Here is a 27,518-nt window from a genome sequence, read left to right on the forward strand (position 1 = left end):
CCATTATGGAGAATTGCTATGAGTAAGATCCCCTTAATGTGTGGGGGGGACACAGGAGAGGCATCTAAATTTAGCTGGAGTCAAGGTAGGCTTCCGAGAAGAGGAGACCGCAGAGTTGATTTTTTAAAGATATGTTAGGGTATCTGGATGAACAAAGGGGAGAAGGCACCCAGTGGAGGAGTGGCATGCAGACTGGGAAATTGCAATTATGGGCTGGGGTGGGAGGTGGTGCGGTAGAGGGAGACTTGCATCTGGGGTTTAGGAGAGAGGAAGGCAAAGGAATAGGAAGAAAGGTGATCAAGGACCTTGTAAGTTGAGATAAGAACTTTGAACCTTATCCTGAAGCTCTGGGGAAGTTATGACCATTGGAAAAATCCTTAGTGATTGCAAGGCACTTTTAATTTAATGATTAATGGCTTTAATCTTGGTCAAAGAGGGGTTTTAATGCTGTTCCTTTGGTTCTGAGAGATAATCAGTAACAACTCTTTTTACGTCAGAGAGTCAGAGAATTCTTTCTTTTCAGTGGTTCTTGGGACCAGAACAGTTCTCTGGTCCATCCTCAATATTTTATAGAAAAAGGTGCAAAGGGAGTAAATGGCTTGACCAAGGACACCCAGCTACCAAGTAGCAGAGCCAGGATTCCAACCTCACTGAAGAAACACTGTGATATGGTAAAAAGAACAAAACTGTGAGTCAGAGGATGTGCATTCAAATTTCAACTCTGAAACAAGTTTGTGACCTTAAGGTCATGTAATCTCTCTGAGCTTCAGTGCCTTCATCATAACACAGAGTTACTAATGACATCTTAAAATATAGATTTTAGGTTTACATTATGTGAAACAGCCCAGCTTATAGTAGGTGCTTAGTACTTGTTGATTCTGAAACGCAGGTGCTTTGGTTTCTACTTCAGAGTTGTTTCCCTGCAGCCTTTTTTGGAGGGTGGTGTCTGCATTATGGCCTCCTCTCTGTTCATTTTAGTCCACAGCATTCCTGTGCCTGTGGACTCAAGCTTCAGTCACATCCAAATGGACCCTTTGAGCTGGGACAACGTGGTTCTGCAGAAGGTTCCTGAAAAGTCTGTGTAGCAGACCCTGCAAGTTACTGGAATTCAAAGCAAGTGGCAGAAGCATGTGGTTCTCATTTGAACCTCTGGACAAGAACATTTCAAAGCTTAACACAGCCAGGATCTGCCCGTGCATCTGCGGATAGAGGTGTGAAATCATCCGGAACCTGAACACCACTCCTTAATGATGACAGTGCTTTGAGAAAGTGCTATGGCAGTGGGGGGAGGGTGGCTGGGACCTAAACACAGACACGGAGGCAGAAGCACATTTTTGAAATCAATTTTTCTTAAAATCAACCCATCCAACTTAAGTCATTATAAAGCTAACCAAGGATAACAGCTCTATCAATCAGAGCTTCTGCCTTCACAGTTGAGTGGAGTCTTTTTCTTTGCTTTATAACCAAAACTAAGAGGGTAGTTTAATTTTCCAGTTAGAGGCAAAGGAGTCTTTTCTTGACCCCTTGCTCTTCATCTTTACTGAATAGCTCACCCCATTTTAATGTTATGCTTTATTATTCATATTATTATTTTTGAAAATTATTCCCAGAGGGGGACGGATATAATGAAAAGGTATTAGGCTTCTCATTTGAAGAACTAATCAGATTTGAGGCAGACGAGCCAGTGTGCTGTGGGGTTTCCAGGCAGGAAGCAAAAATGATCTGGTCCCTGCTGTGCTTATGGAAGTATAGGTTTAGCAGAGAGTAAGTTTTCTGGGCTTTAGAGGGAGGGCTCCTAGAAGGAGCTGGAAGGCCCTATTGTGTAGCTGCAGGAGGGATACCAGACCCATGTTAAGAATATTCCCTTCTGAAAAATTGAAATTTTTATCCTAATAGCTGCAGCATATTAATTCTTCAGTCTCATTCCAGGAAGAAATGAAGTTACCATGAAAGGGGTCTGCCTCAAAAAAGATACCTGCATCTCAGCCAAGATAGGTTGATTTTAGCTAATGTATTACCCATGTGGCTTACTGTACTTTACAGAGCCCAAAGTATACCATACTATACTCATGAGACCAGGTCAGCCACATGCTGGATCCAACCTATAATGGTCAGAAAAATCAACAAGGAAATGGGGGTTTTCTTAATACCACTCCAAGTATCTAAGGAGTTCCAAAATGTAGGTGAACTGAGCTTTCTGAAGAAACTTACCTTCAGGACATAAGACAACTTAAGGAAGCCTTAATTTCAGGCTTTGATGTCATAACTGAAGAGCCAGAGACTAAAGATGGTATACGATTTGCAGACCAGGTCTTCCCAATTGCAGTACCAGCCTCTTTAAAAAAGGAATACTACCTTTACTAAGAATGCTAATTTGAGGGATGAGGGTAGAGGAAGAATCTAGTATTTGTTGGATAGTTAATAGATACTTAGAGTGGCACTTGAGGGCTCTTAAATTTAATATCTCATTTAATCCACAATTATCCTGTGAAGTCAGTATTATGCTTCCTGCACAGAAGCAGAAACTGAGGCTCAGAGAAGTTAACCTGGTCAAGGTACCGAAGATAGTATACTGGAACTGAAAATAGATCCCAGGCCAATTAGGTTTCCAAATTACCACAAACCACTACTTAACACTTAGGCTCTATGAAATCCAATATTCTCAGAAATCCTATATTCTCAGAGTTGGAATTGATGTGACCAACTTCTATCCTCAATTCAATACGAGCTTTTTCTCTACAGAAATCCTGAGAGATTGTTCACCAATTTCTACTTTAGTCCTCCAGTGATGAGGACCTCATTGCCCCACAAGATAGTAACCCTTGTAGATAATACAGTAGAAAATATTGCCTGTATTTGATTTCTGAGTTTATCCTTGTAACTCATATCCCCTAGGTCATCCTTTTATATTCCTTTCTGCATGATATATTCAACCATTTGTTTGTTAATTCAAAAATATTTATTGAGCATTTATTACATGCCAGGCACTATGCTCTATTTTGAGAGTACAATGATGAATCAAGCACGTATCATCCCTGTCTTCATGGATTTTGCATTGTTTAAGCAGGATTTGGGTGTAATTCATATCTGAGTAACTAGAAGAGGAGAACATTAATAAAAGAGCACATAGATTTAAAAAAAATGTAACCCAGGCTCTAAAATGTGGCTTGCTCAACCCTATAATGTTTATGTAAAAAGGCAACTGACATGCCATTGAGATCACTTAGAAAATGAAATATGGGGAGAATTTTTTCTCTGAGAAAGGAATGAAAAAATTTGCTTAGAGCATCTAAATTACTCCTCAGAGATCTGGCTGAGTTATGGCTGGTGACAGAAAGGAATCCCCAGCAAATAGGGCTGGATGTTTGGCCGCAGGCAAACTGTGCTGCATGCTAGACTTTCCACTGTGCAAATATTGACTCCAGAACTTGGTGTGAATAGGGCCATGGTCTGGCCCTGAAGTAGCAGCTGCTTAGCCGGGCTCTCAGAGGACTTAGGAGGAAAATCCAATTCAATCATAGAAGAGAGGAAACAGGCCTGGGGAAGGCTTAAAAGAACACTGCTGGGAAAAGACCTTCACCAGGCAAGGTTGAATGATCACTAAGCACCTACTGTATTCCAGGAACTTTACATCGTGATCTTAGGTAATCTTCACAGCAGTTCTCTGAGGGACGAATTATTAATTCCATTTTGTAGATGAAATAGACCAAGTCTTCTGGAGGTTAAATCCCCTATCCAAGTTCATAAGTAATAAGCAGAGGAGTTGAAACCCCCACCCATGTGAATCTGACTCCCACTTTTATGCATTTTGCATTACACTGTGCTGTTGTCTGCACAGAAATGTGAAGAAAACTGGCAGATTCCTTGAAACTTTGAGTCTGATCCAAGAAGAGGCAAGTTGGAGCTGGAGAAGTTTGAATTTCAGGGCCCTTCATTTGTATGGGACTCATCTGGGGTCTTGGGAGAGGCCTTACTGATAAAGTCATATATTTTTGTAAACCTGGCAACACTGAGATATTCCTATTTTATTTTCTTAAAGAGAACTTCCAAAATTGTAAAGCCCTTTGGCTCTGTAAGACCTGTGAAAGCCCTATTTAGAGAACAGTTACTCAACAAATACTACTTGAGTGCCTATTAGGCACTGAGTTAGTGCCTAACTCAAAACAGAGATTCCTGTCCCCACAGAGCTAATAGTCTAGAGACCATGTGCACTGGCAGGGTTCTGCCAAGAGAGGTATGCCACACTTAAACTGGATGACTTGAAGAAAGTTTAATAAAGGGACTATTTGCCAAGTTGTGCTTGGGTGCAGGTAAGCCATAAAGAATAATGCAGTGTTGTCTGGCTAGTAACAGGAAAACACTAGATTGATGGGCAAGAGGAATGAGTAGATACCAACATGGAGACAGAGATAGCTGGGTGAAGTAAACCGCTCGACAGGGAATTAGACCTTTGGTTGATGGCAGCTAACCAGTTATAATGGGAGGGAGAAGGGCAATGAAGACTCAGCCTCACTTTGCTTTTAACCTCTGATTTCCTGATGGTATTCCCCATTGACCATACCCAACTGGAAGGTAGAGAGCAGGTTAGCCTAATAATATATTCATATGGACCAGTCTCCTGTATCACATGCACGAAGGGTGGAGAGGCGAGTTGAAGGAGAAACAAATGATATCCAACTCATTATATGTGTCCAGTTCAACCCTTACAACTCCAGTGAGGATGTGATTTAGATTGTATCAAGTAGAATGCCAATTCTCCAGTACTGATATTGCTCCAAAAAGAAAAAAATAAGACAAAACAATTATTGAAAGCATATTCTGTTATAGATGGGAACTGAGAGTTTGCAGCATCTGATACCACATTAGCTCGTTCCTTGAAACAATATTCTAAATGGCTCTAAAAATTGGTCTTTCGCCAACTTGGAAGCATTTTCCAGCAATGTAGGAAGAGTTAAACTTCCTGAGGGATCCTTTCATATCTCTCTCTATCTTACATATGAGGGTGTGTGAGAAAAAAAAGAAAACCATTGAGTAACTGTATATATGAAGAATTCACATTCAATCAAAGATTAAGCAGCACTAATTACTAAATTCAAATGGATACTCTTTTGCAAATGCCTTAGTAACCCCCTGGTTCTCTCTCATATCGAGCACTTGCTAAAGGTCCATTGGACCTAGGAGGCAGAGTGTGAAAGACACTAGTCATCGAATAGTTCCCATTTCCTTCTTAAAATATTCTTAAGTAGAAAGGCTATTCCCAAAGAGGACCAACAAGAACTGACCCATTTATGAGAATGAATTGATTTGTCCACCTGAGAGACATGTTTCAAATCACTCAGGCCACTGAGATTGGATATGCAAATAAGTTCTTCCAGAGTTCCTCAAAGGTACCCAAAGTGAACTTGGAAAAGTTCACAAATTTCAAGAAAGCTAATAATTATTTCCTATACACCCGTGACATAGACATCCATTAGCCATACTGAATATCCAGAAACTCCTCTTGGTTAAAGTAAATGAGCTGCCCAAAAGTATCAGGGAAATCTAGACTCCAAATTACATTTTGAATTAAAGAAACTTTAAGCTGTAAATTGAGTTTACAAATTATTCATTGAATGTGCTCCTTTGACAGATGACAAAACTGACCTAGAAAAGGAAAATGGCTTGTTCAAGGTCACAACATGAGCTAGTGGCAGAGCTGTGATCAGTAGCCTTGTGTCCCATCTCTAGCTCTCTGATCCTTATAGTTATATCATACTGGCTTTCAGAGACATAGAAAGGGAGACCAGCAGTCGGAGAGTTTCTGAAGGTTGCTCAGTCAATGGGAGAAAGAATATTGATCACTTCTCTAATAATATAGAAGGGAAGAATCCACTGTTAAAGAATTCAATTGGAGAAAAAGTAGAGGAGAAAAGAAAGCTCCTAAAATATTCTTATCTGCCTACACTAAAAAAGGGAAGGTTTAACCTGTGCAATCTTCTTTGACCTCACTAGGTTGTTAGTTTCATGGAATGTGGGTTGGAACAATATTTTCTTCTGAGACTATACTTTCTTTCTTTCTCTCTCTCTCTCTCTTTCTTTCTCTCTCGCTTTCACTATTTCTCTTTCATTCTTTTTTAGAATATTGGCAAATGATCTTACCTTAAAGATATGTTAAGAAGTTTAATCAGCAGATCATACTTTACAACACCAGATTAGGTGAGAAATGAGTAAGTGGGATCTAGGGTCTGATTATTGTTGAACAGCTTCATTCTTTAAGAGCTATTCAGCTAACCTACACAATTATTTTACTCCTTTTCCTGTGTAGTCATGGACAATTTGAGAGACTTCTGTGTTCAGACTCCCCGCTCTCCCAGGACTCTGCTATGTGAATTTAGCTTTGGACAAAACAAGAAAATTCAGCTGTGCCCCCCCCCTTTCTTTAAAGATTTTATTTATTTATTTGAGAGAGAGAGAGAAACAGCATGAGAGGAGAGAAGGTCAGAGGGAGAAGTAGGCTCCCCGCTGAGGCGGGAGCCTGATGTGGGACTCGATCCCGGGACTCCAGGATCATGACCTGAGCCACCCAGGCGCCCTCAGCTGTGCCCCTTTTTAACTAGCATTTTTCCATTTAGGAAAAGTCCCACTGAGTTTGCCTGAGCTATAATCTCGTCACAACTTGTTTTCTAAGAAGCCATTAACCCCACTAGCTGTTATCTGCCTAGCATCGATTGCCACCTGAAGCATGAATATTATGGACTTTTTGTCTGATGTCACCCGGGATGAGAAGCAGTTGACTCCTTTCACTTATAGCTAATACCTTTTTTCTCTTCATATCTTTCATGTTTTTATTGGCCAGGGAGTCCTTCTCTATTCCCATGGAGTTCTCTAAGAACTTCCCTGACTGTGTATTCTTCCAAGAATCAATGCTCCCAACATATTTTCAGCTGGTTGGTGTTGACAAAGTCATATATTAAAAATGTTGAATCTTGAAACAGATTAAATTTGGGCAAGAATATTTATGCTAGAATGGAGAATTGGTGAGCTCCCTTGTACTGCAAGTTGTTATCCCCATTCCCATTTGGCCTGAACATTAGTAACATATGGGGATACTGTGGAACAAGTAGGAAGTTTCTCAAATATCCTATAGAATGACATTTCTACATTTCAAGGGAAAGAAACAATGCCCTTCTTAGTACGTTTTTATTATTTTGAGCCCACACAAGTTATCCCTTCATTTCCAATTCTGTCTCATGACCTAGAGAATCATCCATGGATCCATGTTCTGGACTGCAGGCCATGATGAGTAACAAAGTTCAGGCTAATTTTTCTATGGCTGCTAATAGGGAAATTTGGCCCATGGTAGGTATATAATGAATCCCATCTGAGTGACTTGTCAAATAAGCCTACAGAAATATAATCTGAGGTTTGTGTTTTTATGCATTTAGAATGAAAACAAATATACTCTGTAAATCTATGAACATTGGCATAATCAACCATTGTGGATCCTTTGAAGGTGCCTAAGTTACCTTAGATGACCACAGAAATTCAGCTATGCCCATCTCACGTGTTAACCTCATAACATTCTGAAGTCTCATTTTTTAGCTACATACTTACACAATTTTCAATATATGTATTCACTGCACTGAGGAAGATCTATGAGACAAATTGGAGAGGACTACTCAAATATCGTTTAATAAATGTGATTTGTACTCGATGTAGAATCAAGACTTAAAATAGGGTGAACCAAGAGCAATGAGAAATGACAGATGGAAAAGTGTATCAGATCTTTTTGGGTTGATTGACTTATTGTATCATTCAAAAAATATTAATCAAATGCTTACCAAGTTTGATGTACTATATCATACTTTGGTGACTAAAACATATGGTCTGTACTCTTACGGAATATACAGTCCAGTGGCCTTTAGATTGAGATTAGGCAATATTTGTAGCAACAGTATGAAAGTACATATCCATGAGGGAGCAATAAGCTTTTTTGACTGTGCTTTTAGGTAAGAATAAAATAATCTTGGTACGGGCCCAAAAGTCTCTCAAGAATGGGTACTCCTTACATTGTTCCTTTGCCTCTGCTTTACCTCAAGTGCTTGGTTTGTTTTAAAGGTAAAAAAAGTACACACCAACTTACGTTTGTTAGATTACTCCTTTCTGCCCGTGGATGCCGCAGAGTAAGCATCGTTAAAGTCTCCCCTCCCACCGCCGTCATGTCTAAGTCAGAGTCTCCCAAAGAGCCTGAACAGCTGCGGAAGCTCTTCATCGGAGGTTTGAGCTTTGAAACAACCGATGAGAGTCTGAGGAGCCATTTTGAGCAATGGGGAACGCTTACAGACTGTGTGATAATGAGAGATCCAAACACCAAGCGCTCCAGAGGCTTTGGGTTTGTCACGTATGCCACTGTGGAGGAGGTGGATGCAGCCATGAACGCAAGGCCACACAAGGTGGATGGAAGAGTTGTGGAACCAAAGAGGGCTGTCTCAAGAGAAGATTCTCAAAGACCTGGTGCCCACTTAACTGTGAAAAAGATTTTTGTTGGTGGTATTAAAGAAGACACTGAAGAACATCACCTAAGAGACTATTTTGAACAGTATGGGAAAATTGAAGTGATCGAGATCATGACTGACCGAGGCAGTGGCAAAAAGAGAGGTTTTGCTTTTGTAACATTTGATGACCATGACTCTGTAGACAAGACTGTCATTCAAAAATACCATACTGTGAATGGCCACAACTGTGAAGTAAGGAAAGCCCTATCTAAGCAAGAGATGGCTAGTGCTTCATCCAGCCAAAGAGGTCGAAGTGGTTCTGGAAACTTTGGTGGTGGTCGTGGAGGTGGTTTTGGTGGGAATGACAACTTTGGTCGTGGAGGGAACTTCAGTGGTCGAGGTGGCTTTGGTGGCAGTCGAGGTGGTGGTGGATATGGTGGCAGTGGGAATGGCTATAATGGATTTGGTAATGATGGAAGCAACTTTGGAGGTGGCGGAAGCTATAATGATTTTGGCAATTACAACAATCAATCCTCAAATTTTGGACCCATGAAAGGAGGAAATTTTGGAGGCAGAAGCTCTGGCCCCTTTGGTGGTAGAGGCCAATACTTTGCCAAACCACGAAACCAAGGTGGCTATGGTGGTTCCAGCAGCAGCAGTAGCTATGGCAGTGGCAGAAGGTTTTAATTACTGCCAGGAAACAAAGCTTAGCAGGAGAGGAGAGCCAGAGAAGTGACAGGGAAGCCACAGGTTACAACAGATTTGTGAACTCAGCCAAGCACAGTGGTGGCAGGGCCTAGCTGCTACAAAGAAGACATGTTTTAGACAATACTCATGTGTATGGGCAAAAAACTCGAGGACTGTATTTGTGACTAATTGTATAACAGGTTATTTTAGTTTCTGTTCTGTGGAAAGTGCAAAGCATTCCAACAAAGGGCTTTAATGTAGATTTTTTTTTTTTTTTTGCACTCATGCTGTTGATTGCTAAATGTAATAGTCTGATCATGACGCTGAATAAATGTGTCTTTAAAAAAAAAGTACACACCAACTATTTAAATATTTTAATTTTTATATGTTAATTTTCAAGTCAATTCTGTTTCACTGTAGTAGAAGAAGATATTTTTAAGGTAGAATTATAAAATATATTGTTTATTTTTCTTTAAAGAATCATGTCAGAAGAAAATTCCCACCAATTTTCTATGGATTTCTGGTTCTATTGTTTTTTTTTTTCTTCTTTACTCTTCTCCATGATATTAATTACCTACAATAACTTATTTGAGAGTCAATTTGACATGTCTATTTTATTTCATGGACTTTTATTGTTTTATATGTCTTCCAAACATTTGGTTGCTTTCAGGTTTAGATATTTTTGCAAACAGGATGCAATGGCTTGTATTTGCTATAAGTTGATCTAGTGCAATGGGGCAAACCAAGAGCAATGACAAATGAGAGATAGAAGGGAGCTAGTCAGATAATTCCACCTCATTTATCTTTTGGGGGATTTCTCTGAGGTGAAAAATTTCTTTGTAAACCTTCCAAGAAATCCTGCAGGTCAAACAAACATATCTGACAACAAACTACTATAAGTCTTTCTGACTTACTGAGAAAAAGTAACCAATGTGATAAAATACATTGCATTGCTTCTCGTATTTCCTTGCCTCATTTATTTTTTCTCACCTTTGTATCTTTAGGCTTGCTTCTTCTAAATAAAGTGTTATCACTTCAATCCTTGCCTCAGGCTCTGCTTTATAGGGACTTGGATAAAACCAGATGTGATTCTAGAAAACAAGATTTTAAAATTATATTTCCCACTTGTCTAGATACAGTAAGACCCGTTGCTGGTAGTAGGATGCTATACATTGTAATCACTTAAGTTTTACCTGTGGATACTGGTGTAGTGCGGTTGAAGGGCAAGGCATTGGGAGACCAAGAGGTTGTAGCTCTTACTTGGTATGGCAGCAAGGTTTTTTTTAAATAAAGTTTGTACATTTAGGTGGCTACTTATATAGCATTAGAGACATAGTTGAAAAAATAAAAGACAAAGGAGAGTCAATTTCAACTTAAGGAAGAATATGAAGACCAGAAGATTTCTATCAGAGCTTTATAGGCCAGTCTTCGCTGGCAGTCTCAGGGCAAAGCTATGATGAAAATTAGGTCCAGGAACTTACTATAAGGGTGACTGGGCTACAGAGGAGATACATACATAGTCTAAGTATGTCTCTTTGCCCAAATCAGGGCCTTGATAGAAAAAGAGTAGAACTACCAGACCAAGGAAAGTAACATTTGAGTAAATAAGTCTGAGAATCTGGAACCCGCAACCCCCCCCCCAATTCTCTTGGATCTTTCTGGCCAATAAAAGCAACATCTCTGTCTTTTCCAGAAGACAATAGTCTCCCCTTCCCTGGAGACCATATAATTATCTTGCCTGGTGCAGGTGTCTCAAAAAGTGAATCTCTATCTCAAGACTCGCCTCTACCACCCCTGATTGCCTCTTGGTTGACAATCAGGGTTAGGTCTCAGTATAGCCACGATAGAAAAGTACAAGCTTAGGTCTGAAAAGAAAAATTCCCAAGTCAAAGCAATACAAGGATTTGTCTAATGTGTATCAGGAAGAACAGGAGGGAATGGTGGTTGGAAAGTGCAGATCTCTGTGTCTCACATTTAATGTTACCAGGAAGCATCTACTGCAGGAGGGAGAATGACCTATGCTTAGGATGTCAGCCATATATCTTTCCTTAGTATCCCTGTGCTTGCGCAACTAATAGATACCCCCTGGAGGCAGATAGGTAGGTTATGCACAAGCTCAACGACATAAGATCCTCCTCCCCTAGGCTGATATAACCACTGTCACTGCTGAATGCAAACCTGCCAGCAGCAAAAACCAAGGAGCATTCCTCAGGAAGGACCAAGCAACCACCTAGTAGCAGACCACATCATAATCCTACTTTGGAGGAAGAATGTCATTTATCTTTACTAGAATGATACATACTCCACATATCAGTTTAATGTCCCTTCCTATAAAACCTTTCCTATCAGCACCCTCTCAAGCTTACAAAAGTCTTATCCATTGATACGGATCCAAAACAACATTGCCTCTGATGAAGAGACCCCATTTTTATAACAAAGGGAGTATGGCAATGGGCTCATGGTTATGGGTAATGACCCTCACTATGTGCCTTATTACCTAGAAACAGCCAGTCAGATAAGAGTGGAAAGGCCAGTGAAGACTCATCTGAGGGCCTTAGGACGGGGCAGTGGGACAATGCTTACAGGATAGGATACTGTCCTTCAAGATGTGGCATATATTTTGAACTGGTAGTATTTTGTCCTTGTTTAATCAAATACATTGCTCCGGAGAATAAGTGAAAGTGAAAATGGCCACCAACCTCATGCTCAGTGATCCGCTTATGGAATCTGTGCTTCCATTCGTTTAATCTTAGACTCTCCCATGTTACAGAACCTAGTTTTGTGGTGAGGGAACATTCTTTTCCAGGGGATAAAGTGGATTTTTACTAAACTGGTTATTGTAACTACTACCAAATCACTTTGGACTCCTCATATGTCAGTAGACCAATAGGCTAAGAAGAACATGACTATTACTGGCCATAGTAATTTATCCTATCACTATAAGGAGAAGGGTGACTACTACACTAAGGGGGCAGGTCTGTAATCCAGAGGAATCTCTGAGGTGTCCCTTCATACTTCCATGTCTGGTAATGACTATGGTCAACTCTAGCAAACATATCTAAACAAAGGCAGAATAATGAACAACTAAGAACTCAGATCTCTTAGGGATTAGAGTCTGGGTCACACCACTAGGCAAACAACGAAGACCAGTTAACATACTAGACAAGGGTGAAGGGAATCTAGGATGCATAGTTAAGGAGTTGATAAAGGATTTGATGAATATCAATTTTTCCCTCTAGACAAACTAATCAGTAAGACTGTAGCTTGTTTTACAAACTCTTGTTTTAATCTTCCAGGATATCACAACTGGCCACCATATTGAATGTGAATTATTAGATTTGTACCTGTCTTCTCAGGGAAGGTATTCTCCTTCCTTAAAAAAAAAAAAAAAAAAGATATCTATAATAGTCTTGGAGCTTCCTATGACAGAAGAGAGCAAATGGATCTGGGTGGTATGGGAGGTTGTCCATACGCAAACTAAACCTTCCTTTTGAGCTCAGTGTTTCTCTGGAGGGATTTACCAATCCCTGTTTGAACTTTGTCAGTCAATTTCTGTGGTTTTGTTGCTTTCACTAGATCCTTGTGAATCCATCTTAGATGCTCCCAGTAAGCTCACACTGTGACTAGTTGCAAGCAGAAACAGAACCTGTCTCTCTGGTTAGCTCACACTAAAAATCAGTACCCTAATTCAACCCACTAACTTATAAATATATAACCTCGGACTTAAAGAAGACTTAGAAGCAAAACTGCTCAACAGGAAAAATAATACAGAACACTGATTAGACTGGTCATGCATCACTAGACATTTTATTAATCAATTATTATGTGCCAGACATTGAATTATATAGAAATATACAAGGCATAATTTCCACCCTCAAGAGGGTAATAGTCTCAAGAAGTGATAAGAAAAATAATGGCAATATAAGCTAAAAAATGCATAGTCTCTTACAGAGTTGAGAATAAAAGGAACTCTGCAATTTCTCAGGGTGTCAGGAAAGGTCACAGAGGAGAGCTATTTAGAAAACTAGCAGTTATAAATTTTCATTTAATTGTTAGAGGTTTGAAAGATGACATAGAAATCCAAGGGTAGACAGAAAGTTCTTACTGGTTAAAGTGTTCCATTAGGGCATGTTGTTATGCTTTAAGAGTGTTATAGGATCCTTCTGTTCTTTCAAGTAAGAACACCTACTTTCTGCATTCTCCCCCAGAGGCACTTTTTGAAATCTGAGGCAGATGTGTCATCTCATCAAGTTGTGTGCTGTGGTGGGTAGGGGAAAGCGGAGCCCAGTGACTCTCTAGATAGAAGTGCCCTTCGTCTGAGTTGAAGAGACCTTCACATCCTCAGCTTTGAATCATAATTAGCACCAATTGCTGGTAGCCATTTCAGACCATTTCAGGTTTCATTGTGTGGGGAACCAGCATGGAATTGGCATTCTTGCAGCCTGGAGCTGATGTGAAATTGGATAAGACAAAAATTATTGGGGAAGTAGGTACCAAGTATATTTTTTATAAAGATAAGAAAAATAATTTTGGCTACTGTTTCTTGATATAGTCCTCTAGTTTCTAGTTAGACTTATGAATACATTTAAATGTTTACTTTTATTGGTTCCCCACAACCTTTGTCATCATCATATCCATTAGACAATTAATTGTTACTGGTTCAGTTCCCACCTAGGCCATCCAGCTCTTGGAGAGAATGAAGGAATCTCATAGAATTGGAGGACATTGAAACAAGAAAAGATGGAATCTGCTTCTGGCACTTTTAGGAAGCCTATGGGTTGCAGGAAAGCTACCAGGATACTGGTGCCTGCTTTGAGGCCACGTGGCAGCCAGTGAAGCACTAGGCTGAGTTTTGGGTTTGCAACATCAGTGGTAGGCACGATTCTAAGAATGACACCAGTGATCTTCATCCTTGTATAATACCCTCCCCTTTGAATATAGGTAGAACCTATAGATATTCAGATATCCTTTCGTGATTGTTGTTTTATGGCAAAAGATTATCTAAATGGGTATAATATAATCACATGGAACCTTTAAAAGCAGAGTGTTTTCTCTGACTGGTATCAGAAGAAGTCTGAGAGATTACAAGCATGAGAAAGATCTGTTGTGCTGTCTGACTTGAGGGGTCATGTAATGAGAAATGCAGGTGGTTTTTAGAAGCTGAACATAACCGTAGCTGATAGCCAGCAAGGAAATGGGGACTTCAGTTCTAGAAACGCAAGGAATTGAATTCCGCTCGTAACAGGAATGAACTTGAAAGGAGCCTCCGAGCTCCAGATGAGAACACAGCCTGCTGGTACCTTAATTTTAGCCTACACAGAGAGCCCATCCATACACTAACTAACATTTCTGCCCTATAGAGCTGTGAGATAATGAATGGGTGTTGTGTTAAGCGGCTAAATATGATCTGTTTTATGTTTGTTCATTTGTAGTAGAAAACTATGCAATATCCAAGGGTGGAAACAGTTTGAACATGGGCTCATCCTGAACATCATTTGTTACACGCTGGGTGATTTTGGGCTTAATTACAGATGTTTATTTCCTCATCTGTAAAAGGGATAGAATATTACTCACCTGATTCCTAGGACTATTGCCATAGTTAGATGAGATATAGCTTATAAAATGCCTAGCACACAATAAACATTATTTCCCATCCTCCAGTAAGACTGACCATTCTATTCAGAAGAGATAGAAATAGCCCATGACAGATACTGTGACTGACTTGCAAGAATTAGAACCACAGTTATCTCTGGAAGGGGACTAGGATGGAGCTCAGGAGAGAAATATTTGGGTAAAAATTAGGGAAGCACATTGTATTTCTGATAGTTTGGAATCAGAGTAGGACCTGAGAGTTACAGGATCACTGCTAAGACCAATATCTCTTTTAAAGCCAAGAATCATAGAGGCCCACACATCCTGGTCTAGATATGCCTGAGAAATCTATAGACTGACAGGGCTGCCAACCTGCACCCCTAGGAAAAATCCCATGAATTTATTTATTCACCCATTTCCCAAATATTAATTGAGCACTTGTGTGCATAGTAGTTATTCAAGATACTGGATTACAGCAGTGAACAAAAGAGGGTGAAAATTTCTGTCCTCCTGGGGTTATGTTTTCATGGGAAGAGGCAACCAATAGACAAGATAGTTTGTCAGATAGTGATAAGTGCTAAGGAGAAAAATAAGCTCAAAAAGAGGGATAAGAAATGTAAGAAAATAGTCCCCTCTCCAGCCACAGTTTTTTTTTAATTTAATTTTACTATTTTATGTTAGTCACCATACAATACAACATTAGTTTTTGATGTAGTGATCCATGATTCATTGTTTTTCTGTAACACCCAGGGCTCCATGCAGTGCGTGCCCTCCTTAATACCCATCACTGGGCTAACCCATCTCCCTAACCCCCTCCCCTCTAAAACCCTCAGTTTGTTTCTCAGAGTCCATAGTCTCTCATGGTTCATCTCTCCCTCCAATTTCCCCCCCTTCGTTTTTCCCTTCCTTCTCCTAATGTCCTCCATGCTATTCCTTATGTTCCACAAATAAATGAAACCATATGATAATTGACTTTCTCTGCTTGACTTTTTTCACTTAGCATAATCTCCTCCAGTCCCATTCATGTTGATGTAAAAGTTGGGTGTTCATCCTTTCTGATGGCTGAGTAATATTCCGTTGTATATATGGACCACATCTTCTTTATCCATTCATCTGTTGAAGGGCATCTCGGCTCTTTCTAGTTTGTCTATTGCAGACATTGCTGCTATGAATGTTGGGGTGCATATGGCCCTCTTTTCACTACATCTGTGTCTTTGGGGTAAATACCCAGTAGTGCAATTGCTGGGTCATAGGGTAGCTCTATTTTTAATTTTTTGAGGCACCTCCACACTGTTTTCCAAAGTGGCTGTACCAACTTGCATTCCCACCAACAGTGTAAGAGGGTTCCGCTTTCTCCACAGCCTCTCCAACATTTGTTGTTTCTTGCCCTGTCCATTTTGCCATTCTAACTGGTATAAGGTGGTTTCTTAATGTGGTTTTGATTTGAATTTTCCTGATGGCTAATGACGATGAACATTTTTTCACGTGTCTGTTAGCCATTTGTATGTCTTCTTCAGAGAAGTGTCTGTTCATGTTTATCTGCCCATTTTCTGACATGATTATTTGATTTTTGGGTGTTGAGTTTGAGAAGTTCTTTATAGATCTTGGATACCAGCCCTTTATCTGTAGTGTCATTTGCAAATATCTTCTCCCATTCTGTGGGTTGCCTCTTTATTTTGTTGACTGTTTCCTTTGCTGTGCAGAAGCTTCTTATCTTGAGGAAGTCCCAAAAGTTCATTTTTGCTTTTGTTTCACTAGCCTTTGGAGCTGTATCTTGAAAGAAGTTGCTGTGACTGATGTCAAAGAGGTTACTGCCTATGTTCTCCTCTAGGAGTTCGATGGATTCCTGTGTCACATTGAGGTCTTTCATCCATTTTGAATTTATCTTTGTGTATGGTGTTAAGAGAATGGTCAAGTTTCATTCTTCTGTGTATGGCTGTCCAATTTTCCCAACACCATTTATTGAAGAGACTGTCTTTTTTCTATTGCATATTTTTTCCGGCTTTGTTGAAGATTATTTGACCGTAGAATTGAGGGTCCATATCTGGGCTCTCTATTCTGTTCCATTGGTCTATATGTTTGTTTTTGTGCCAGTACCATGCTGTCTTGGTGATCACTGCTTTGTAATATAGCTTGAAATCGGGCAACGTGATGCCCCCAGCTTTGTTTTTCTTTTTCAACATTTCCTTGGTGATTTGGTGTCTTTTCTGATTCCATACAAATTTTAGGATTGTTTGTTCTAGCACTTTGAAAAATGTCATTGATATTTTGATCGGGATGGCATTGAAGGTATAGATTGCTCTGGGTAGCATAGACATTTTAACAAGGTTTATTCTTCTGATCCATGAGAATGGAATGTTTTTCTGTCTTTTTGTGTCTTCTTCAATTTCTTTCATGAGTGTTCTGTAGTTCCTAGAGTATAGATCTTTTACCTCTTGGTTAGGCTTATTCTGAAGTATCTTATGCTGAAAAATGTTTGGGTCAACCAGGAAATCAAAGAAGAACTTAAACAATTCATGGAAACCAATGAGAATGAAAACACATCAGTCCAAAACCTATGGGATACTACAAAGGCGGTCCTAAGGGGGAAATACATAGCCATCCAAGCCTCACTCAAAAAAATAGAAAAATCCTGAATTCACCAACTAACTTTACACCTTAAAGAACTAGAGAAAATCAACAAACAATGCCTAAGCCATGCATTAGAAGAGAAATAATTAAGATTAGAGCAGAGATCAATGAATTAGAAACCAGAAACACAGTAGATCAGATCAACGAAACTAGAAGCTGGTTCTTTGAAAGAATTAATAAGATCGATAAACCACTGGCCAGACTTATCCAAAAGAAAAGAGAAAGGACCCAAATTAATACGATTATGAATGAAAGGGGAGAGATCACGACTAAAACCAAGGAAAAAGAAACAATTATTAGAAATTATTATCAACAACTATATGCCAATAAATTGAGCAACATGGAAGAAATGGATGCCTTCCTGGAAACCTATAAACTCCCAAGACTGAAACAGGAAGAAATTGACAACCTGAATAGGCCAATAATCAGTAACAAGATTGAAGCTGTGATCAAAAACCTCCCAAAAAACAAGAGTCCAGGGCCTGATGGATTCCCTGAGGAATTCTACCAAACATTCAAAGAGGAAATAATACCTATTCTCCTGAAGGTGTTTCAAAAAATGGAAACAGAAGGAAAGCTTCCAGACTCATTCTATGAGGCTAGCGTTACCTTAATCCCCAAACCAGGCAAAGACCCCATCAAAAAGGAGAATTTCAGACCAATATCCCTGATGAATATGGATTCCAAAATTCTCAACAAAATCCTAGCCAATAGGATCCAACAATACATTAAAAGGATCATCCACCACGACCAAATGGGATTTATCCCCATGATGCAAGGGTCGTTCAACATTTGAAAATTAATCAACGTGATAGAACACATTAATAAGGGGAGAGAGAAGAACCATATGGTCCTCTCAATTGATGAAGGAAAAGCATTTGACAAAATACAGCATCCTTTCCTGATTAAAACTCTTCAGAGTATAGGGATAGAGGGAACATTCCTCAAGTTCATAAAATCCATCTATGAAAAACTCACAGTGAATATCATCCTCAATGGGGAAAAGCTGAGAGCCTTTCCCTTAAGATCAGGAACATGACAAGGATGCCCACTCTCACCATATTGTTCAACACAGTACTAGAAGTCCTAGTAACAGCAATCAGACCACAAAAAGAAATAAAATATATTCAAATTGGCAAAGAAGAAGTCAAACTCTCTTTTCACAGATGATATGATACTTTATTTGGAAAACCCAAAAGACTCCACCCCCAAATTACTAGAACTCATACAACAATTCAGTAATGTGGCAGGATACAAAATCAATGCACAGAAATCAGTTGCTTTCTTATACACTAACAATGCAACTGTAGAAAGAGAAATTAGAAAAACAATTCCATTTATAATAGCACCAAAAACCATAAGATACCTCGGAATAAACCTAACCATCACAGTTTTAAATAGGGTGGTTAATATATGTCTCAGGGAAGGACCTTGAAGCAAAGACCCAGGGAGTGACCCAGATGACTATCTGGGGTGAGAACGCTCTAAGAAGAGGGCATCTGGCTTAAAAGGCTCTGCATAATCTGGTTCCCATTAAGGAAAGCAGTAGCATCAGAACTGCTTGCTCTCCTCCTGGTGCCTGGACGACCTTTAGCAATCCAACGATGTAGGGATTTAAGCTACACTTTATTTGGCCCTCAAAGTTTAAATAGAGCCCAGCAAGGGGTCAAGTCTGATAATGTTTTAAAGCCCATGTAGCTCCATATCTCCATTACCAGGTATTTAAATACTTGTATGTGGCAGGCAGTGACTTTAGTGCTGAGAACACCTCCTCAGAAAAGCAACAGATAGGCTCTCTGATTCTTAAGGAGTTGACATCCCTTAGGGATGAGAGGAGATAGACATTTTAAGAAAATTAACAACCTCATTACAAATTGTGCTAATGGAAGAAAACACAGAAGAGCCCGAGGTAGAGAATGGCAGGGCAGGAACCGCTTTGTGCTGGTGAAAGAGGAAGGCTCTGAGAAGAGGACAGGGAAGTTGGTGCTGCAGTGTGGGGGCGGTGCTGGCCCTCTGTGCCCATGTGTGGCTCCTTGGGGCACTTGGGAAAAGTGTAGGGTTCTTACACCTTTCCTCAAGACCTAACAAATCCATTTGCACAGATCCAAAACCATCTCTGAGCAGCACTGCTCAAGACAGCCAAAAGGTGGAAACAACCCAAATATCCATCATTGTTTTGTTGGAAATTGAATGTGGAATGAACAAGGAATAGAATATTATCTGGAATCTTGTCATGCTGCAATGTGGATGAACGTTGAAAACGTGATGCTCAGTAAAGATGATGCCACCACGAAAGACCACATGTGGCATGATTCCATTTATGTGAGATGTTCAGAATAGGCAAATCTATACATAGAGACAAAAAGGAGGTTAATGGCTGCGAAAGGCAGGAGGGAATGGGAAGTGAGTAGTAATAGATACAGGGTTTCCATTTAGGATAAGAAAAAGTTCTGGAAGTAGATGGTGGTGATGCGTGCACAACATTGTGAATGTACTTAAGGTCACCAGAATGTATACTTCTGAATGGTTAAAAATGTACATTTTATGTTATGTATACTTTGCCATAATAAAAGTATATGAAAAAAATGGTCTCAAAAGCAGATGTGTCTGCAACAACTGTTTAACTCTCCAGTTTACCTGACTTCTTATACTTCAAGTCACACACGTGGAAGGCAGAGGATAGCAGCAGAAGTGGGCAGTCCACTTTTTCTGTCCCTCCCAAACCACTTCCTCTGTCTTGTGTATTTGAAATTACAAAAACTAGCATGGTCCACCCCCCACCCAACTCTCATGAAAAACATGTGTACAGGGTAAAACTGTACCACGCTGGAGTTGCACCATAAAGAGTGAAAGCCAGAGGAGAGAGAACATTCACAGCTGCTTATGCTTCATGTCTTTTGTGGGCACTCAGAAGTCTCTCTTGGGTCTCACTGGTTTTGTTCTTATTGGACTGATTTAGTTTTTCAGAATGTGTGCTTCTAGTTCTTAATTTTAAGGTCAACATCTTTCCTGACTGCTACCAGAGATGTTTAACAAGGATGACTAAACCATTCCTTGTTTCCGACTTTCATTTTCCAGTGTGTGTCAGAAAACATGCCGGCAGGAGATCAAACACCCAGGTTGAGCGCTTTGAAGTTGATGTCATGATAGATGTTGTAGAGGCAAAGACCCAACACGTTCTTTCAAGAAGCTAGAACAGGAGCAGGCAAGAATATTAACCCTTTAGAGACTGGACAGTGATGTCTCATTGATACACACTGTTCCCAGGCACCAGCTCTATCTTTTTTATGTGCCAGTGTGGAACTGTGGAGAAAGCGGAGGCTTTGGAGTCAGATAAGGGTTTTCAAATCCCAGTTCATCAACTCGGCTAGCTGTTGGACAATGGACAACTAAATTTCATTGAACTACAATTCCCTTATCTGTAAAAGAATTGAAAAGTACATATCAAAAGCAACCAGCACAGCATGATAGCTCATAGAAAATACTCAATAAAAGGAAATTAATAGTGGCCATAGTAATAATCAGAAGCTGCTCTTCAGTGAAGAAAGTGAGCAGATGTTTGAGGTGGCAGTTCACCAGTATAGAGCAGAAAAGGACCAGCTCTAGCCAAATTTTCTTAATAGATATAGGCCTATTCAGATTATGTATGTCTTCTTGTGTGAGTTTTGGCAAATTGTGTCATTCGAGTTACTGGTCCATGTCATGTAGGTTATCAAATTTGTGGGCATAGAATTGTTCTTAATATCACTTCAATATCTTTTCAATGTACATGAGATTGTAGTAATTAATGTCCTTCTCCTAAGATGGACTGTTCATTTATAGATTGGGGAAGAGAGAGAAGGAATATTTTGGGGGAATATCAAACCCCAAGTTTTAGACTGGTTAAATCTGAGATACCAATAAAACAGTTAAAAGGAGAAGTTGAGAAGGAGTTGGATAAACAAGATGTAGTTTAGTGTGTCCTATAAGCTAATTGTATGAAGGAAGAAGGAGGGAGGAACTATACTAAATGCTGCTAGTAGAGCAAACTAATGTGGATAAGATTTCATTTTTCAATTTATCATTTAATCTTTCAAAATAGTGATCTGGAATTGTTGATGTTTTGACAAAAACAGTTTTAATGGAGCTATGGCTCAAAAATTTGATTAGAAAGGATTCAAGACAAAGTGAGAAGAGAGGAATTGGATAATTAAAAAAAGTGAACTCTTTAGAGGAGTGAGTTAGACTGAGTCTTCTGAGAAGCATACTCCAAGGTGGGATTAAACGTACAAATATTCTATTAGGAACATACCTATGTTAGAGAAAATGGTGGGGAGCTAAACAAAACAAACAAAACAAAAACCAGGCATAGTCCTTTGTGACACAAGTCTGACCTTGCATGAAGGAGAAAGGGGTGGAAGGTTGGGGGGACACATCAAACTGCCATGCAGCTTAAAGACATTTCCATGGGTTATCAGAGGCCTTGAGCCAAAGTCTACCATCTGAGGTGTCCCAGTTTAGTGGACTAAATGTACCTCCTTTGGTGTCACACTGCACTCAGTCACTAAGAGTAACTGTGGGAACATGATCTTCATGCAAATGTAGAGGTAGATTTCAAAGCATAGCAATTGAGCTCTTAGTTACACTCCCTGTAGTTGGAGGCCACCAGATGCATTTTAATGGCTGCCAGAAGTATTATTTTCTGAAAAAAAGGTAGATGAGATATTGTGGTGCCTGGAGAAAAACCTTCTCTTTATAAAATGGGAAAATTTGCATGTCTATATGATCATGAAAATTGAGGATATAGGAAATAAAGTGGAGAATTGCTGGAGCTACATTCTTGAGGAGGTGTCAGGGATCTTGTTGAGGGTGGAAGGGTTGAGGTGTCCATGGGGGTGTAAGGAGTTTGGGCATTAAAACAGAAGGTAAAGAAGAAACAGGTAAATATATTTTGGGTTGTAAGCTTGTAAGTCATCTTTTGATTACTTCTTTCTTTTGATGGAAATAGTAAGCAAGGTCTTGAGAAAAGATGGGAGTAGGTGTAGTGGTTTGAGGAGAAAAAAATAAAAATAGATGGAATAGTCATGTAACAGAGTAAGAGAGTGAGTGAAATTAGCATAATTACCAAGCAACCTTAAAGTTCTGCTTGAGTTTAATAATTATGAATTTAAAATGAGAGCAATCATTAGGGTTTTGCTTTTTTCTCTAACCAATTCTGCTGTGAGGACTTTGGAGAGTAAATAGAACATTGTATTTAACTGAGATTGGTATTAATTGGTAACATGATGACTACACTTATCATGGTGAGCATTGGGTAATCTATAGAATTGTTGAGCCAAAATATTGTACACCTGAAACTAATATAACATTATATGTTAATTATACTTCAATAGTTAAAAAAAGTAAATTAAAAAATTTCCAATTGTATATTGTTTTAAATTATCTTTCTGTGAGTAACTTTCCACTGTATTAGTTATATTATGATCAGAGAATATGGTCTATATGGTGACAAATACTTGAAATTGGTTGAGACTTGTTTCATGACATAGGACATAATTTTTCAAAAAGGGTCTAAGTATGCTTAAACAGGTTGTGTGTTCTCCAACATTGATGCAACACTGTTCACTTATGTGTTCATTAGACCAAACTTGTTAGTTGTGTTGTTCAAAGTTTCTATATCTTTACTGATTTTTGTGCTTAATTTTATTTTTTTAAGGATTTATTTATTTGAGAGAGAGAGAGCATGAGCAGGAGGGGCAGAGGGAGAGGGAGAGAGAATCCCAAGCAGACTTTGTGCTGAGTGAGGAGCCCAACTTGGGGCTTGATCTCACAACCCTGAGATCAGGACCTGAGCTGAAACCAAGAGTTGGATACTAAACTGGCTGCACTACCCAGGTGCCCCTTTGTGCTTATTTTAGACAGATAATTATTTTAGGTATTTTAATTGGCCTTTGGTTTATCCATTTTTTACCTGAGGTTTCACTTCTTTTTGCCTTATATATTTTTAAGGTCCTCTTTTGAAGTGCATACAGATTTAAAATCATTAAAATTACAAGAGATTTGTGATATTTTACTATTATGTGATAACCTTTTTGGTTTAAAAAAGTGCTTTTGGGGCACCTGGGTGGCAGAGTTGGTTAAGTGTTGAATTCTTGATCTCATCTCAGGTCTTGATCTCAGGGTTGTGAGTTCAAGCCCCATGTTGCGCTCTACACTAGGTGTAGAGCCTACTTAAAAAAAAAAAAAAAGCTTTTGGCTTTCACATCAGTTTTATTTAATTTTGGTATAACTGATGTAAATTTCTTTTGGATAGCATTTGCCTGAGAAATCTCATTCCTTCCATTGCATTTTAATATTTTGTTCTGATGGTTTTACATATATCACTTACAAGTAACAAATATTAGTATTTTTAAAAAATTGAAACTAAAGAATTTTACTTAGGGGTTTTAATCTAGCCATATTTGTAATTACTGATATATTTGGATTTATTTTTAACATCTTTCTGGTGCTTTTTATTAATTTTACTTTTTCTATGTCTTTGCCTTTCTTCTTTTGGATGAAATTTTTAGAACTCTCATATCATTTTCCTCCTTTTACTGATTTCAAAATGATGTACTACTCTTTATTTTTTTCTGGTCAACCCTGAAATTTAAGTATTTATACTTAAAGTCTAAATTATATTTTCTCTCCCCTAGAATAATATAAACATCTTTAAATAGTCTAATTCTAATGGTTTACCAGCTAGCTTACATGGTGTCTTTTATAATATTTTAGCTTCAACTAGTATTATTTTATTTTCTTATTTTTTTAAGATTTTTTTTTTGTTGTTAGACAGAGGAAAAGCATGCACAGGCAGGGGGAGTGGCAGAGCGAGAGGGAGAAACAGACTTCCCACCAAGCAGGGGGCCCAATGAGGGGCTTGATCCCAGGACCCTGGGACCATGACCCAAGCCAAAGGCAGATGCTTAACCGACTGAGCCAGCCAGGCGCCCCCAACTAGTTTTATTTTAAACGTATGAGTTGAAAATTATTTTTTATGTTTTTATAGAGTAAATGTTTCTATTTCCACATGTTAACCGTATTATTTGTTCAATATTCCTTCTTGTGTGTCCAACTTTTCTTGTGGGGCTGTTATTTTGTGCCTGGAACACATCTTTTATAGTTCTCTTTATTGAGGGTCTGTTGGTGGTAAACTTACTCAGTTTTGTTTACCTAAAAACCTATTTTCTCCTGTAATCTTGAAAAAGAGTTTCACTGTATATACACTAACATTCTAGCTATTTTCTAATAGCACTCTATGTATATTTTCTCTCTCTTTTTAAGTTTCTGTTATGGTCATTAAGAAGTTAAGTGTCAGTCTAACTATTGTTGCCTTGTAGGTGAGTTTACTTTTCTCTTTATTTGCTCTTAAGATTGGTCTTTTTTTATTGTTATGTTAATCACCATATATTACATCATTAGTTTTTGGTGCAGTGTTCCATGATTCATTGTTTGTTCATAACACCCAGTGCTCCATGCAGAACGTGCCCTCCTCAATACCCATCACCAGGCTAACCCATCCCCCTACCCCCCTCCCCTCTAGAACCCTCAGTTTTTTTTCAGAGTCCATCATCTCTCATGGTTCGTCTCCCCCTCTGACATACTCCCCTTTTCTTCCTCTCCTGTTATCTTCTCTTTTTCTTTTTTCTTAAAATATGTTGTGTATTTGTTTCAGAAGTACAGATCTGTGATTCAACAGTCTTGCACAATTCACAGCGCTCACCGTAGCACATACCCTCCCCAATGTCTATCACCCAGCCACCCCCTCCCTCCCACCCCCAACCACTCCAGTAACACTCAGTTTGTTTCCTGAGATTAAGAATTCCTCATATCAGTGAGGTCATGTGATACATGTCTTTCTCTGATTGACTTATTTCACTCAGCATAACACCCTCCAGTTCCATCCACGTCATTGCAAATGGCAAGATCTCATTCCTTTTGATGGCTGCATAATATTCCATTGTGTATATATACCACATCTTCTTTATCCATTCATCTGTCAATGGGCATTAAGATTGGTCTTTGATATTCTTTTGTATTACTATGATATGTCCAGGTGTAGATTCGTTTTATTTATCTAGCTTGGGATTCATTGGACTGCTGTCACCAAGGTTGAAAAATTCTTAGTGATTGTCTCTTCAAATATGCTCTCTTCTCCATTTTTTAAAGTCATCTTTTGACAGAACTATAGTTAGAAACATATTAGACCTCCCCATGTTATTCTTTAGGGCTCAAAAACTCTTTTATATTGTCCCCATCTTAGTGTGCATTTCATTGTGGGTAGTTTCATTAGATGCTTCTCCAATTCATTCAGTCTTCAGCTATCTTATCTGATACCTAATGTATTATTTAAGTTGTTAACTTCAGTTATTATACATTCAACATTTAAAATTTCCTTTTGATTCTCTTTAAATTCTCCTGGTTCATTTTATTCTATTTTTTTAAGATTTTATTTATTGGAGAGAGAGAGATTGAGAGAGAGAGAGTGCGCAAGTAGACAGAGTGGTAGGCAGAGGGAGAGGGAGAAGCAAGCTCCCTGCTGAGCAAGGAGCCTGATAGGGGGCTCAATCCCAGGACCCTGGGATCATGACCTGAGCAGAAGGCAGACACTTAACCAACTGAGCCACCCAGGCACCCCTCCTGGTTCATTTTAATAACTGCTTGGCCTTTACTTGAAATTCCTCTTTCATTTCTTTTTTTTTATTTTTAGAGATTTATTTATTTATTTTAAAGAGCCAGAGAGAGAGAGCACAAGCCGGGAGAGGGGCAGAGGAAGAGAGAATCTCCAGCAGTCTCCCCACTGAGTGCAGAGCCTGACGCCAGGCTTGATTTCATGACCCTAAGATCATAACCTGAGCTGAAATCAAGAATCAGATAGCCACCCAAGCGCCCCTCCTCTTTCATTTCATCAAACTTTGAATATACTTTATGTATATAGTCTTTGGGAGTCTATTTTTGTTGTGGATGTTTTCTTGTGACTCACCCATGGAGGTTTTGGTTTGTTATTTGTATGCTTTGTGCTATGTGTAGTTTGTGCATTTTTACTGTGAAATTATATTTGAAATTACTTTACTATGAAATTTATTACTGGGGCTTCTGTAGGACCTAGATTAAGGGTGTATTTTTCAAAAGTGAATTGTGTTTGTGTATTTTAAGTGCTGGAAAGTGCTCTTGACCCAGAAAAATCTTTATTTTTAAAAAAATTTTTTAAAAAGATTTATTTATTTATTTATTTATTTATTTATTTGAGAGAGAAGAGGAGGGAGAGAGGGAGGAAGAGAGAGCTTGAGCAGGGTGAGGGGCAAAGGGAGAGGGAGAGAAATCCTCAAGCAGACTCCCCTCTGAGCTTGGAGCCTGATGTGGGGCTTGATCCCAGGACCCAAAGATCATGACCTGAGCTGAAACCAAGAGTTGGACGTTTAACTGACTGAGCCACCCAGGCACCTCCAGAAGACATTTAAATTAAATTTTTATGTTGTTGTTTTAGGAATGATGACACTGTTTTTTACAGGCAAAAATTCACAAGGGAGATACTCTTTCGCCTTTCATTCCTATCCAATGCTGAAAGAGTTAACTTTCCACGTGGGGCATTTTTTCTCCCCCCCCCTTTTTTTTAGTTCACACTTTTGTTAATGATATAGTGATTTGGGAATCTCAGCTCTTTGAGGGGTTTCTATTTCTACTTTCTACTTGTATTGGCCCTATGTTTCATAATCTCATTCTGGACAACCAGAAGGTTGTAATAAATATTTGAATCTGTACATATACAAAGGGCATTTCCCTTTTAAAGTGTTTGCTTACCTGTCTGAATTCATGCTCTTATATCTCATAATTAAGAATTTTACCTATGTTCTTGTAAACTTAGTTCTGCATTTACAAATACCCTTTTCTTATTTTATCATTATTTCTAGGTATTTTACAGAAAGAAGGTAGGCAGCATTTTCAATGAACCTTATTTATAGAAAAAAATCAGAAATTTTGTTTCTTGAATCTAATTGTAAAGCCATGTATTGCCCTAGAAAATAGTCACTTCATCCAGAACTTAAAACTTATTACAGTAGATTGCACAAATAATCATTTGCAGTAATTTCCCCTCTACTTTTAAGATATTTGTCT

At 38.9% G+C, this 27,518-nt stretch overlaps 1 protein-coding gene across 1 annotated transcript; it reads left to right on the forward strand.

Moving 5' to 3' along the window:
* The first annotated feature begins 8,125 nt into the window (after window positions 1-8,125).
* Window positions 8,126-9,492, forward strand: LOC118356930 (heterogeneous nuclear ribonucleoprotein A1). The gene has a single exon (XM_035727365.1). It carries the CDS (start codon window positions 8,199-8,201, stop codon window positions 9,159-9,161), a length of 963 nt encoding a protein of 320 aa, XP_035583258.1. The 5' UTR covers window positions 8,126-8,198; the 3' UTR covers window positions 9,162-9,492.
* The last annotated feature ends 18,026 nt before the right edge of the window (window positions 9,493-27,518 follow it).

This window comes from Zalophus californianus, chromosome 4 (assembly GCF_009762305.2).
Source record: "Zalophus californianus isolate mZalCal1 chromosome 4, mZalCal1.pri.v2, whole genome shotgun sequence".
Taxonomy (NCBI): Eukaryota; Metazoa; Chordata; class Mammalia; order Carnivora; family Otariidae; genus Zalophus; species Zalophus californianus.

What these genes read in the sequence shown, in the direction of transcription:
- LOC118356930 (XM_035727365.1), top strand. Translation starts at nt 8,199, where the DNA reads ATGTCTAAGTCAGAGTCTCCCAAAGAGCCTGAACAGCTGCGGAAGCTC.